The sequence below is a fragment of the Fundulus heteroclitus genome, chromosome 14, assembly GCF_011125445.2.
Source record: "Fundulus heteroclitus isolate FHET01 chromosome 14, MU-UCD_Fhet_4.1, whole genome shotgun sequence".
NCBI lineage: Eukaryota > Metazoa > Chordata > Actinopteri > Cyprinodontiformes > Fundulidae > Fundulus > Fundulus heteroclitus.
In genome coordinates, this window is record NC_046374.1 from 24,387,471 (window position 1) to 24,401,793 (window position 14,323).

Genomic DNA, 14,323 nt, shown 5'->3' on the forward strand with positions numbered 1-14,323 from the left:
GTTTAAACACATTTCACCAATCCAACATCCAGCCAGAATTACACAAGGTGCTTCGAACCTGACGCTTGTTTCTCAAAGTCATTGCATTTCTGTGTTGCAAAACCATTCAACACCAGGAGAAATGGGTTCAAAAATATCAAAAGCTTCAAATAGTCTTTGGTCTTTATTGATCTCACATTGGAGAAATTCACTTGTCACATCGGCTCAATAGTCAGTCAATAGTCAGGAGTAGGAAAGGGTGCATCAATTATATACAGTGGGTCAAAAATAAAATGAGAAAAACATAAGAATATAAAAAAGAACACAAAAAAAGTCAGATGATGTCATGTGTACTTCCCGGTTATACACAGGTACTGACATATATTCACTTGGTGATAGCAGCAGAAGTTCTTCCGGATCATTGCACAGGTTATAGCACAATGAAATAATGATGACATCCTTGCTAATGGTGACTGCTTTTCTAATCATTGCATTTCATTGGTGCATGTTTAACCTGTAAAACCACAATGGCTCATTTTTGAAGCGTCAAACATAAATCTCGTCTCTGCCAGCTGTGTTTGACGCTTTTTTAACCTGTCAGTCTCCGAAGCAAACGAAGAAGCTGAAATGGGACCAGGTTCTGTTTCACTTGGATCTAAAGCTCTACGTCGGGTTGAAGCGAATGTGTAACGAGCCTCTCGGCTTTGGGTGTGAAGCGATTGAAGCGGGCCGTGTTTAGTTTTTCGGTCTGTTTTAGACTTGGTGATCCTGCTTTAAGTATGTTTACACAAAGAATGGGGGAAAAAAATGTTTGAAAGCCAGAAAAGCAGAGTTGGAAGGTGACGATGACTCCTTCCAGAAGGAGTCCGTGTAACCAACGATGTCATGTTATTAAAAGCAAACAAATTTAACCCATACTTTAACTCTACATGTACCTCCAATATATTCAGTTTAAATACTTTCTACAATCATAGTACGCAAGTCAGATCTTGTTGAAGTAACTCTGATCCGAAGAGGTTTAGAGTTGTTGTTTTATTTTAGATAAAGTGAACCTGATTCACCCTGAAACTTTAGGCTGTTTTCATAATCTATAATGACCACCAACCTTGCAAACAGGAGGTTTTTAACACACCGACACCCTTTTAATGGATGGAGCAGAGGCTCAGCATGGAGATGCAAAGCTAAACATAGCAAAATGACAGATTAAACATGTTTAAACTAACGTCCCTCAGTCTAAACCTCAGAAAAAGCTGACCAGGAATTTTAGGAATGCAGTAATATGTGTTTTACCAAAAGGTGCACCGCCTCCTAGAGTACTGGCAACTTCTGTAAAGATGTGGGGAAAAAAAAACTAAAACAAATTAATCTTTTGAACATTTCAGAAACCTGAAACTTTAATAAAAGAACATTTATTCAATTCAATTCAATTCAGTTCAATTCAATTTTATTTATATAGCGCCAAATCATGAAACATGTCATCTCATCAATTCAAAAATGTCCTATATAAGGAAACCAGTTGATTGCATCAAAGTCCCGACAAGCAGCATTCACTCCTCCTGAAAGAGCGTAGAGCTACAGGGAGAGTCGTCTGCATTGTCCATGGCTATGCTGCAAACCCCTAATACTGAGCAAGCATGAAGCGACAGTGGGAAGAAAAACTCCCCATTAACAGGAAGGAAAAACCTCCAGCAGAACCGGGCTAAGTATGAACGGTCATCTGCCTCGACCGACTGGGGTTAGAGAAGACAGAGCAGAGACACAACAAGAGAAACAAAAAAGCACAGAAGCACACATTGATCTAGTAATCTGTTCTACATTAGATGGTAGTAGCGGGTGATCTGTCTTCTCTGGATGATGTCACAGTTAACAGAACGTCAGACCAGATGTACCTACTATGAAGAAAAAGAGAGAGAACAGAAAGTTAAAGCAGAAATGACGACACATAATGCATAATTGAAGAGCAGTAGAACTCTATAGAGTGAGAAAATTAGATCCTGATGTCCTCTAGCAGCCTAAGCCTATAGCAGTAAAACTATAGAGGTAGCTCAGAGTAACATGAGCCACTCTAGTTATAAGTTTTGTCAAAAAGGAAAGTTTTAAGATTAGTCTTAAAAGTAGACAGGGTGTCTGCCTCACGGACCAAAACTGGGAGTTGGTTCCACAGGAGAGGAGCCTGATAGCTAAAGGATCTGCCTCCCATTCTACTTTTAGAGACTCTAGGAACCACCAGCAGCACGACAGTCTGAGAGCGAAGTGCTCTCAGACTGCAGGTCTGAGAGCACTTCATTGGTGTTTATGTTAAAAAGTCATGGTCGGGGGATATTTTAATACAATTATCAGTGCAATACTTATCTCCACTAACTAAAAATCCCTAAAAAATGTAAGTAAATTTTTTTTTTTGTGGTTTAAAATGTACTTTTTTGATGCTGGTCAGGGTTTCCTTGTCACGTCTAGTTTATCCGCAGGTACAACTTCTACATGCTGGTTACATGGTTATCTGTTCAAACACTTCTAGGCAAATAAACACATCATGGGAATGTCCATTCATTGCACTGTTCAAGAAGGAGACGGCATCTGTGTCCCAGAGATGAATAAGTTTTCTTGTGAAATGTGTGAATCAAACCCAGAACCAAACCAGAGAACCAGGTTGAAGCTGGTCAGGGTGCGTCGTTGTCCACAGTGAACTGCAGTAAGTCCTGTAGTGACGTAGGCTGAAGGGCCACTCAGTGAGGAAGAAGCCATCGCTCCTAAAGCAGCACAAAAAGCTAGCTTACGGTTTTGCTAATGCACTCAGAGAATGGGACCTTACATTTCAGGGACAGGCCCTGTCACCTGAAGCCACTGAGGCTACATCCACATGGAGCTGAATACTGTGTATCCACACAGAACAGTATTAGCGCAAATATTAACACCTATGCTACGCCAGTACGTGGCACAGTAACGCTGCCATAGAAGTAGTGAAGAAGGAAGAAGAGCAGGGCAAAAACAAAGAATGCAGGAAAGAGAAAAGGCAGTCCACACAAACACAGTAGAGGAGCAAAATGTGTTGTCATAAAATCCACAATAAATTTTATTGTGTCTGAAACATAGGGCTGGACGATATAGAAGACATGCATATCGATAAAATGAAAATCATATTGATCGGTAGCGATGATTATCAACAAATTCAAAACATATATTTTAAGTGCAGCCTTAGCCATTTTATGCTGTTGCTTAGCGACCTATTTTAGATACCGAACACACAAACACCGAATTCAAACTCAACCCAATATTCAGCCAACTTTTTACCAAAACTGCAAGTTTTTTAAAAAGAATGTGCTTTTTGGACTCTTTAAAGGGGGCGGAGCTTGGTGAAGGAGCGTTCCTGGGTCTGCATTTGTGATTGGTTGGGAGTATGTAGAGACTAGTATTAACCTACGTGAAAACTGTTCTTCTATTGAACTTTTTATTGAACTTTTTTCTATCATTGATATATATATATACGCCTGTCAATCGATATATATTGTTATTGAATCATCATCCAGCCCTACTGAAGCACCATTGATGTCGTTTGTGTTTGCACATTCACGTTATGTGAGAGGTGAGGTTTATGTTGGCTCACATGTGCAAACACGGATGGTTGTTGCTGGTTATGCGGATAGGCGTGTCCAGATGATGCCGCCACCGGGGGGCAGCCTCAGACTTTCCCGTTCTGTGAGCCGGTTTCAAATGGTGCTGTTTTCGTGGTGTCTTCATCTAGACAGGGCCTCCGATCCAACAAAAAAGTTTGTCTGATACAGCTAAACCCTTCTTCAGGTGGATGGGCCTAAAAACTAAGTGTTTTGGTCACAATGACCATCGTTACATTTGAAAGAAAAAAGGGGGAATGTGTTCAGCCCTGAGAACATCCACATACAACTGTGGAGTACAAGGGTGGTGCCATCATGTTGTGTGTTTTGCTGCAAGAGGGACTGGTGCACTTCACAAATTAGATAAAAAAATAAATAAAAAAAACATCTTAAGACATCAGCTTTGGAAAGCATCTGACGCTTTGGCGCAAACGGGTCTTCTAGATGGATAATCACTTTCAGCACACATCATTAAAAACTGTCTTTAGGACAATAAAGTTAATATTGGCTGTGGTATAGCCTCAATCTCAGTCTCATAGAAGACTAGTGGTCAAGCATGGTGGCCTACAAGCCTGACCCAGTTACAGCACTTCTGTCGAGAGGAAAAGGATCCAAATTTCAGCAAACTATTGTGAGAAGCTTGTGGAAGGACAGCAAAAACAATTTTAACCAAATCATACAGTTTAAAATGCAATTCTACCTAATAAAAGACACATATCTCAATTTAGAACTTTGAAGAAAGTAAAAGCAATTCTCATTTACCTGGCATTTTGTAAAAAGAAACTTTTTTTAATGTGTATGTAAATGAGGATGAATGATTTCAACTATATTTACTTATAGCGCCAAATTTATTATAAAATTCAAAACGAGTTTCTGTGTCGACTGCTCATAATTTCTCAACAGAACCCCACATCAGGTCAAAAGAGGCGAAGAAACATGTGATTTCACATAGTTTCTTCGCTGTTGTTCAGCTCAGGGCAGCATTCTTAACATTCAGCCTTTAAAAGCCACATCTGTGTTTGTTGCAGCGAGGGAGCAGCTGAGGCGATCCAGACACAGCAGGACCTTTCTGGTGGAGAGTGGGACTGGGGAGCTGTGGTCCGAGCTGCAGACCGGTGAGTGCGTCTGACGGGCCCTCACATCGAACATACTGATGGTTTTGACCTTTACGCTTTGGCCTGTTGACCATGTTATGCAGAGACATCCATGATGTGTGTGTGTGTGTGTGTGTGTGTTGAGGGGGAGGAGCTACGTCCTGGTGCATTGAGTGTTTATTTTTCTCCCAGACAGAATCCATGGGCAAGAGTCCTTTCCAACAGAACGTGTGCTCCGATTGTCCCAACAGATCTCAGGATTTTACGTCTCGGTGTTGCTTTGATGATTAAAATCAAAATCCTTCCAGGGGATGATTTGAGTTTTCTTATTTTGCTCGTTTCCCTCTGTGGAGCCACAACAACAATCTGAAGAGCCACGTGGCCCCGCTGACCTTTTCTGCTCTCTTTCTTGTCCAAACACGCACACGCACAGGATGGACCCAGCCCACACGGTGCTCTCTGTCCCTGCGCTGCAAAATCCACCGAGGGAATACGAAGAACCTTCCTTTTGTCTTCCTCTCTTGCATTTTATCCCATTTCTTTTGCAGATATATTCATTTCGTACCTCTCCATTTTTCACATCCGTGAACTCTGTGTTCACGCTTGGGGGGGGGGGGGGTGACTTGACCGAACCCTGGCTCTTATCTATCTCCGTGCGTATCGTAAACACTCACAGACAACCAGCCGTTAATCATGCCTGAAGGTTGTTTATTGGCTTAAAGCCTTGAGGTCAAGACAACAAACGCATGTGGCCTCTTAAAACATTTATAGGTATACGTTAAAAAAAGAAAACAAATCATTGGGATTTATCTTGAATCTGAAAAGAACACGTTCCGCCTGCGCCTCGCTAGTCGCAGCCTTGAACTTTGTCACACGATGTCACGTTGCAACAACAGACTAGACTCTGTCTTGGTGAAAATAACGCAAACGTTTTATGCATTGGCCTATAGGAAATCAATGGAATCTGATGCAATACAGTAAAAATGTCAAATATCCCAATTTTTATTTTTTACAAAATGGAAAGCTAACATTATAAAGTCCATGGTTCTATTCTGGCACGGTGGTCAAATAAAAACATTGGGCTATGGGTTTTTTTATTGTCCACAAAGGTGTTGAGTGAGAGTGTCTGACTTCCATGCAATCAGTTCTGTTGCTATTCTTTGACCCATTTAACACTCTAAACACAGTAAAAATCTAACACACTCATTATTTATTAAGTAGGAATAATTACCTTTATTTTTAACAAATAATAAATGCTGAAAAGTAATTAAACAGGCAAGTGTTTTGGGGGGTAGTGTTGGGCTATATGCCAGCAGGACTTTCATAAAAACCAGAGTGAGCTACTGAAGCGTAAATAAATAAAAAGTCAAATAATGTGGCTATGCACCTTTAATCTTCACATATCAACATTTTTCCTACCATTTTTCATAAATTAATTCTTAGGGATTATGCAGCCTTGTAAGTCTTTCACATGTTAGTATTATTTGTTAGTCTGTAGTTTCTGTTCCTTCTTTATTGTTTCCTGTCATTTAGTATTCTGGTCACTATGGATTTAGTTACTCTTGTTTCAGTTAGATCCTTAATTTTCCGCCTGCTTGTCTTTAGTTCAGTTGGTGAGTTTATTTTTTCATAGACTGTTTATTCATTATGGTTTTGTATTATTATGGGATTGATAGATTCCTATATTTAACCAGGTAAAAAAAAATAATTGAGATTAAAACTTCTTTTCATGAATGCCCTGGCCAAGATGGCAGCTCAAATACATGGTTTGACTCCATCGCACACAGTAAGATTATCAGTTTAGAAATTAGACTGTATTGTTTATATTGAGATAATCTACGTTGCGTTATAATTATACTATTCCAGCAGGTTATTTTTCAGCCGTTTGTTATATTTATCTACAGCTGTTTGTTAAAAATGTCCCTGTGAGACATTTGCAGTAAAGGATTGCTTCCGAGGTTTATTAATATAATCACTTTATAAAAGTGCTCTGTTAGGAGCATACAGGGTAACGGGGTAGTTAACCTTTCACTGCACCATGTGGCTCTATTCTAAACTCCTATTTCAGCATATTTTGGCCAAAATCTGTTAAAAAACATCAGCGTAATAAATAAAAGCAGATGCATAACAATCTTCATCGTCTTGATTTTCAAACCTGGCAAAGACATAGCCCAATAGGGCCGCGGTAAAACACAGTGTTCGGTCAGAGAGCCATGAGTACAAATGCACGCCACACTTTTCAGATTTTCATCAATTAAAAACAAAACAAATATGTTTTTTTTTTTTCAGTACTAGGTGCGAATACATTTTCAAGGCGCTGTAAAAATAGCAAGTATCGATGTGCAACCCAAACAATAAAGCTATCACAATCTTTCATGTGCAGCAAGGGTTCTATAAACACATATGAACGAATGTTTGAAACCATTTTATTAGATTTAGCGCACACAAATAAATCTGTCCGCCCGTACACTGCAAAAGGGGATCTAAAAGTTAGTCAAATTTTCTTGAAATGAATGTATTTTTCCTTGATTTAAGCAGGTAAATAAGACTGTTTGCCAATGGAGTGAGTATTTTTACCCCTACAATAAGATGATTAGACATCCTGCCCTTGAAATGAGATGATGGAGATGAATTGTTCTTATTCTAAGTACAAAAATCTTATTCCATTGGCAAATAGTCTTATTTACCTGCTTAAATCATGGAAAAATACATTAATTTCAAGAAAATTTGACTTACTTTTAGTTCCCTTTTCGCAGTGTAAGCAAACTGTAAAAAAAAAACAAGATGAGGGTAGATACGTGTGTGCACTACTTTCTGCAGGCGACAGGTACGTCGTGGCAGACTGTGGAGGAGGAACAGTCGACCTGACCGTCCATCAGATCGAGCAGCCGCAGGGAACGCTGAAAGAGCTCTACAAAGCCTCAGGTATACGACTTCTCTGCCCACCCAGAAACCAGAAAGAACGGCGACGCATTCCTGCAGCGTCAGTGTGTCTGTCCTTCCAGGCGGTCCGCACGGCGCGGTCGGGGTCGACCTGGCCTTCGAAGCCATGCTGTGCCAGATCTTCGGCGAGGACTTCATTCACAGCTTTAAAGCCAAGCGGCCGGCAGCCTGGGTGGACCTCATGATTGCGTTCGAGGCGAGGAAACGGACCGCGTCGCCAGGAAGGGCAAACGCCCTGAATATCTCCCTGCCCTTCTCTTTCATCGACTTCTACAAGAGACACAGAGGACAGAGTGTGGAGGCCGCCCTGAGGAGGAGCAAGTGAGCGGGGCTGATGGGTGACGGGGGGGAGCATGGGGGTCATGTTGTCTGCAGAAATCAATAAGAACCTGTTTTTTGTTTGTTTTTTCTGTGTGTCAGTATGAACATTGTAAAGTGGTCGTCCCAGGGGATGCTGCGGCTGACGCAGGAAGCGATGACTGAGCTCTTCCAGCCCACCATCAGCAATATTGTCAAACACATAGGTGAGACAGCGACGTCACCCATGCACAGAAAATAAGAGACGCTTTCTCTGACTTGTTCATCTAAGGCTGTTAGTAGTGGTTAGTCTGGGGTACTAGCGCAACAATCAGCAAATCCTACTGGTTTCTTAAGAAGTCCAACTGGATGGTGGGTAGGTTGGGTGAGACGTCGCCGCTGGATGCAACTACCAGAGCGAAGGGATTGCAGAATAAGCACTAAAAGTCTTAATGAAAAGGAATAGTGAGGGGACTATACTCTGTTCCTTTCACTCTGGGCACTTCAGCCTTCCACACTACAAAAAAAATAGTAACATTTTCTTGAAATGAGTGCATTTGTCCTTGATTTGAGCAGGTAAATAAGATTATTTGCCGATGGAATGAGATTTTTGCACTTAAAATAGGAACAACTCATCTCCATCATCTTTTTTAGAGGGCAGAATATCTAATTATCTTATTTTAGGGGTCAAATACTCATTCCATTGGCAGATCCTCTTATTTACCTGCACAAATCAAGGACAAATGCACTAATTTCAAGAAAATTTTACTATTTTTAGTTCCATTTTTGCAATGCAGCACAAGTACGACTCCAGTCATCTACAGAAACACTGCAAAAACGCAACAAAACATAAGTAATATTTTCTTAAAATGAGGGTGATTGTCCTTGGTTTGAGCAGGTAAATAAGATGATCTGCCAATGGAATGAGATTTTTGCACTTAAAATAGGAACAACTTATCTCCAGCATCTTATTTCAAGTACAGTATACCTAATTATGCCTTATTTTAGGGGTCAGAATACTCATTCCATTGGCAGATAATATTATTTACCTGCTCAAATCTAGGACAAAAACACAAATTTTAAAAACATTTTACATATTTTTAGATCCGTTTTAGCAGTGGCAGATGACTGCAGTCGCCGGGTGCATCAGAGACCAGAGACACTGCAAAAACGGAACTAAAAACAAGAAAAATGTTCTTAAAATGTGTGTATTTTTCCTTGATTTGAGCAGGTAAATAAGATGATCTGCCAATAGAAGAAGATTTCTGCACTTAAAATAGGAACAATTTACCTCCATCATCATCTTATTTTAGCGGTCAAAATACTCATTCCATTGGCAGATAAGCTTATTTACCTGCTCAAATCTGGGACAAAAACACTAATTTTGAGAACATTTCTACTTATTCTTACATCCGTTTTTGCAGTGTGGACAACACTGCAAAAAACGGAACTAAAAGTAAGTAAAAATTTCTTGGAATTAGTATATTTTTCTTTGATTTGAGGAGCTAAATAAGACTATTTGCCAATGGAATTAGTATTTTGACCCTTAAAATAAGATAATTAGATACACTGCACTTGAAATAAGACGATGGAGATGAATTGTTCCTTTTTTAAGTGCAAAAATGTTATTCCATTGGCAAATAGACTTATTTACCTGCTCTAATCAAGGAAAAATACACTGATTTCAAGAAACTTCACTTAATTCTAGTTTCCTTTTTGCAGTGAAGAGGTAGAGTACAGAGAGCTGGTGGAGCGCTTCGTGGCATAGTGTGGAAACAATCATCTCTCAAAGTAGATGATTGTAAATTTCAGGAGGAACAGGATTGAATCAAACCCAATTTCCATCATGGAAGAAGAAGTGGAGGTGGTTGAGGGATATAAATAGGTCTGTGTTCATCTGGACAAACAGACTGGACTGGAGACGCAACAGTGAAGCCGTCTACAAGAACGGACAGAGTAGACGGTACTTTGTGAGGAAGCTAAGATCATTCAAGGTTTGCAGTAAGATGCTGCAGATCTTCTACAGGTCTGTTGTTGAGAGCATCATCTTCTCTGCCATCATCTGTTGGGGCCTGTAGCATCAGAGCCAGGGACCTAAAAAGGCTTAACAACCTGATAAAGATGGCTGCCTCTGGGGACGACTGTGGAACCTCTGGAGACAATAACGCAAAGAAGGATTCGTTATGAAACCAAGAATATTATGGACAACCCAGACCATCCTCTTCATGAGACTGTCTTGGGAAAAACAGTGTCTTCAGTCAGAGGCTTCTTCATATCGCTACAAGAGATCAGCCACAACTATCTACAATAACTCTTTGAAGAATTTGGATCAATAGGAGCTACAATGTTCAATTGGCCATTGGGATCAATAAAGTATATTTGGCAGCATTTACACCTCTAAGACAGTAAATGTGGATTCAACCCCCTTCATAACCAGCTATGCTGTACATGACGTCAGCTGAGTAACTGTAGATTTAAAAAAAAAAAACATTGATAAGTGCTAATTATGGTCAACAGATGTGTTTTGGCTGACCTTATAAGATAATCAGCAGAGAAAACATTGAGTTCATGTCATGCCGGCTTGGCTGTGACAAAGTTTCTGATGCTGTCAGAAGTTAATGGATGAAAATCTGACTCTGAACCATAGAGGCCAGGCCTAATGGCTGTCGTTGATTCTACGTTCAAGATGATTGGGTTTCTCTCCTTTCATCCACGTAGGACCAGAGGAAACGTCTTATTTAAATTCATCCACATTCCACTGTCTTAACAATAGACAGATTTGCTGGCCTGAGAGGCAATAAAAAAAAAGGGGTTTACATCAATGAAGTCCTAACCTGACTCCGCCAGATGGATTTGCTCCGCATATCCATCTGGAAACCTTCCGTTGAAGTAATTTTGGGAAGGGGCGAAAATACTGGTTAGCTGATTGGCCTATGTTGGTGATAGACGGGCCAAATAAACCAATCAGATCAACGAAGCATATGACGTGCTAACAGCGACGACGAAAACACAACCACAAGCTCTTGCCGAAACCAGTCGGGAGAAGAGCAAAAACATCTTTTCCTCTGAGAAAAGCCTCCAGAGCAGTGTTTTGCTCTTCTTTCAGTGAAGAAATACTCTGTAATTCCGATAAAACTTGCTTGATAGCCACGCTAACGCTAGTTTCATCGGCTGAAGCCGCCATGTTCTTTAGACTGAACTGTCGCGCTTTTCGTTGCGTCACACCTCAACCCGCCTCAAAGCCAACGCTGATTGGACGTTCGTTTGGTGAACGGCTCCAAATTTTCTTTAACGGAAAGTAGCCAGACTGATCTGAGAGTGAAACCTTGAAAGCTCGCGAGATCAGGATGGTCTCATGAGGCTAATGAAGTCCAGGGAGTATCAGGCAGAGGCGAAGGGAAAACATGCAGAAGGCGAAAGTCTTCAAAAACCACCGACTGTTTGACAGTTTTCTTCTTTTCTGACAGAGGAGTTGATGGGGAAGCCCGAAGTGTGCGGCGTGCGCTTCCTGTTCCTGGTTGGTGGTTTTGCGGAGTCGCCGATGCTGCAGAAGGCCGTCCAGAAGGCACTGGGCAGGACCTGCCGGATCATCATCCCCCATGACGTCGGCCTGACCATCCTGAAGGGCGCCGTTCTCTTCGGACTGGATCCCACCGTGGTGAGGAACCAGGAATACCGGTTAGTGCCGGAGCAACGCTTTGGACTCTTGATCTAATCATGGCTTCTCTCCCGCAGGTCAGGGTGCGACGGTGCCCTGTAACCTACGGTGTCGGCGTCCTGAACCGGTTCGTGGAGGGACGGCACCCTCGGGATAAGCTCCTCGTCAAAGACGGCCGCGAGTGGTGCACGGACATCTTTGACCGCTTCGTCTCCATCGACCAGTCCGTGGCCCTGGGGGAGGTCGTCCGGCGAAGCTACACGCCGGCTCGGGTGGGCCAGCGCAAGATCATCATCAACATCTACTGCAGCGCCACGGATGACGTCACCTACATCTCTGACCCCGGCGTCAGGAAGTGTGGGACGATAACCTTGGATTTACCGGAACCACCAGCGGCGCCTGCAGCGGTGGGAGGAGCAGGAGCGGCGGCGGCGGCGGCGGCGGCGGCGGGCCCGGAGAGGCGAGAGATCAGAGCCACCATGCAGTTCGGGGACACGGAGATCAAAGTGACGGCGGTTGACGTCATGTCCAACAAGTCTGTCCGGGCCTCCATAGACTTCCTGTCCAACTGAGGTTGGAGCAGCTCGATGAGACGTGACTCGGACCATCAGGGTGAACATTTTCTCCACGTCCCTAAGTTTGTCCATCCAGAGGAGACGAAACGACACAACCGTCCAGCATTTCCTGCACAGAAACTCTTCAAAGAAACAGATACACTCTTTGATGGCAGAGAAAGATGCATTGCTTATCCCCACTACGGAGTATTTTAACCCTCAGACTGAATTACCTAAAGACCTTATCAACTATACTACCTAGAGCGTTTATTTTATCCTCATATGATACTCAATACCTCATTTAAATCCTCTAATGAAACCTTTCTGGACTGATTTTTTTTTGTCTTCTCTAACAAGGCAGCGCTCCATCTAGTGGTGAAATGACGCAACTACAAGCTGGAAAAAAAAGTGTATTTGCTGAAAGTGGTTGAGGAGGAATGTGGCATTATCTTCATTTGAATGTCTTTTACAGTCTCATACCACTCCTACTGTACATTAGACAAACTCGCTTTGTTTTTTTTTAGCCCCAATGAAACCAGGTCAATTTCTAAAGCGTTTTACGATGTTATGTAGAACCTGCCTCGGTACAGTTGCATCAGAGGTCATGATTGAATCAGATTCCTGACGGGTGTGCAGGGAGGGAAAAAATATAAAAAAAAAAATATATATATATATATATATATATATATATATAAAAATATATGGAGACAGGCCGATAGGAGACAAAAAAGATAAATAAAAATCCAGAACAAATCAGGCTTTTAAAACACCTCAGGAGGGATTTAAGGCCTCTCCTCAGTACAGAATACACTCTTCAAGCATTTTCTGCAGGATTGAGCTCTGGCTTGGATCGCTGGAGGACCCATTCGCTCCTCATCCTCTGGACGAAACAAAGCTGTCGTTCTGGAATAAGTGGTTCTGGGACGAGAACTTGTGAAATTAAATAAGTCCAACAACAAAAACCCACTTCTTCTTCTCCCGTGCTCGACTATGAGGATGCCGTTTCTTTGTGTTTATACTCAGCCCTTGCCTTCTTCCTATCTTGCCTGGTCTCACTGCATCCTTTCACCAAGCTGATCTCTCTCTCTCTCTGACGGCCTTCTCCAGCAGGGAGAGACTTCAGTCCATTGGAGCTTGCCGTGTTACCAAAGGTGGTCCAAACTCCTTCCAAGTCATTATATCATTAAATTCATCCTTCAGATTGCCTCCTCCTCCAAGTACTGGCACCAGCTGTTGCTGTTTCATCACTAAGCCAATACCAATGGTCTTGTCAGCCTTGTGCAGATCCAGAATCTCGTCCCTGGCATCGTTTGACAGCCGTTTGGTTCTAAGAGGCTAATTTTTAATGCAGGTCAAGGATTTTCTGTCTCGTTTCTTATAAACAGAAACAATAGAAATCAGAGACTGTTCTTTTGTGTTAAGCAAACTTAACAAGAATCAGTGAGTAGTCAGAACTTTACCAACAGGAGAGCTTCATGGAGCTAAAGAAGGACGGAAATAATACTTTCCCCTTTTTCTGTGCTTGACCCAAAACCCGAGTTCATTTTTAAGACGATCTGCAAAGATGTCTATCTGTATAAAGTTGACTGACTGGACATCAGGAACTGTTGGTGGAGCAGGTTTGAGTGTGAAGTCTGCAGGAAGTTTATTACTAAGTAAGAAAAGCTTATAAGATTATATCGGGAGAGAAGGGTTAGAAACACTTCCTCAGCTGTACCTGAAAAACACATGAATTCAAAGTAATTCCCAAAGGCACGACTTAACATTGTTGGTGCAGATAAATAAAATCAAATGACAGAAGAAAAAAAGCCAAGTTTAAACGTCCTTTGGTCAGGCAGCATCTTTTCATGGATGATTCATCAGCGTACGGTACGTCACGGAAAGGACGGTGTTTTCAGGCTATAGCTTTAACTTCAAAATGTAAAAATATTACCAACACTTCAGTTATAGCTTCACCTGAGCACAGGACATGAAAAAAACAACAATTAAAGTCTTTGCTCCTAAGTTCCCAGGTTAAATTTAATCAGGCTCTCCAAGTCCACAGAGAAACAGACTCCTTGACGTGAACTCCGAGCTAAAACAAGAAAGGTTTTGTCTTATTTGATGTCAGACAGAGAGTTAGGAACAAGGTTTGTCCTTTTTTTTTTTAACATGTTTAAGGGTCTATTTTCAGCTGTATATAGTTCTGAC

At 41.7% G+C, this 14,323-nt stretch overlaps 1 protein-coding gene across 1 annotated transcript in view; it reads left to right on the forward strand.

The window, feature by feature from the left end:
- The window catches only part of hspa12b (heat shock protein 12B), a 28,094-nt gene extending 13,982 nt beyond the window's left edge, over positions 1–14,112 (forward strand). Inside the window, exons 9-14 of the mRNA XM_036146590.1 lie at positions 4,616–4,702; positions 7,502–7,606; positions 7,687–7,945; positions 8,045–8,148; positions 11,389–11,579; positions 11,657–14,112. Coding sequence (XP_036002483.1) covers positions 4,616–4,702; positions 7,502–7,606; positions 7,687–7,945; positions 8,045–8,148; positions 11,389–11,579; positions 11,657–12,151 — 1,241 coding nt within the window. The 3' untranslated portion in view covers positions 12,152–14,112. The remainder of the gene's footprint in view (positions 1–4,615; positions 4,703–7,501; positions 7,607–7,686; positions 7,946–8,044; positions 8,149–11,388; positions 11,580–11,656) is intronic.
- The last annotated feature ends 211 nt before the right edge of the window (positions 14,113–14,323 follow it).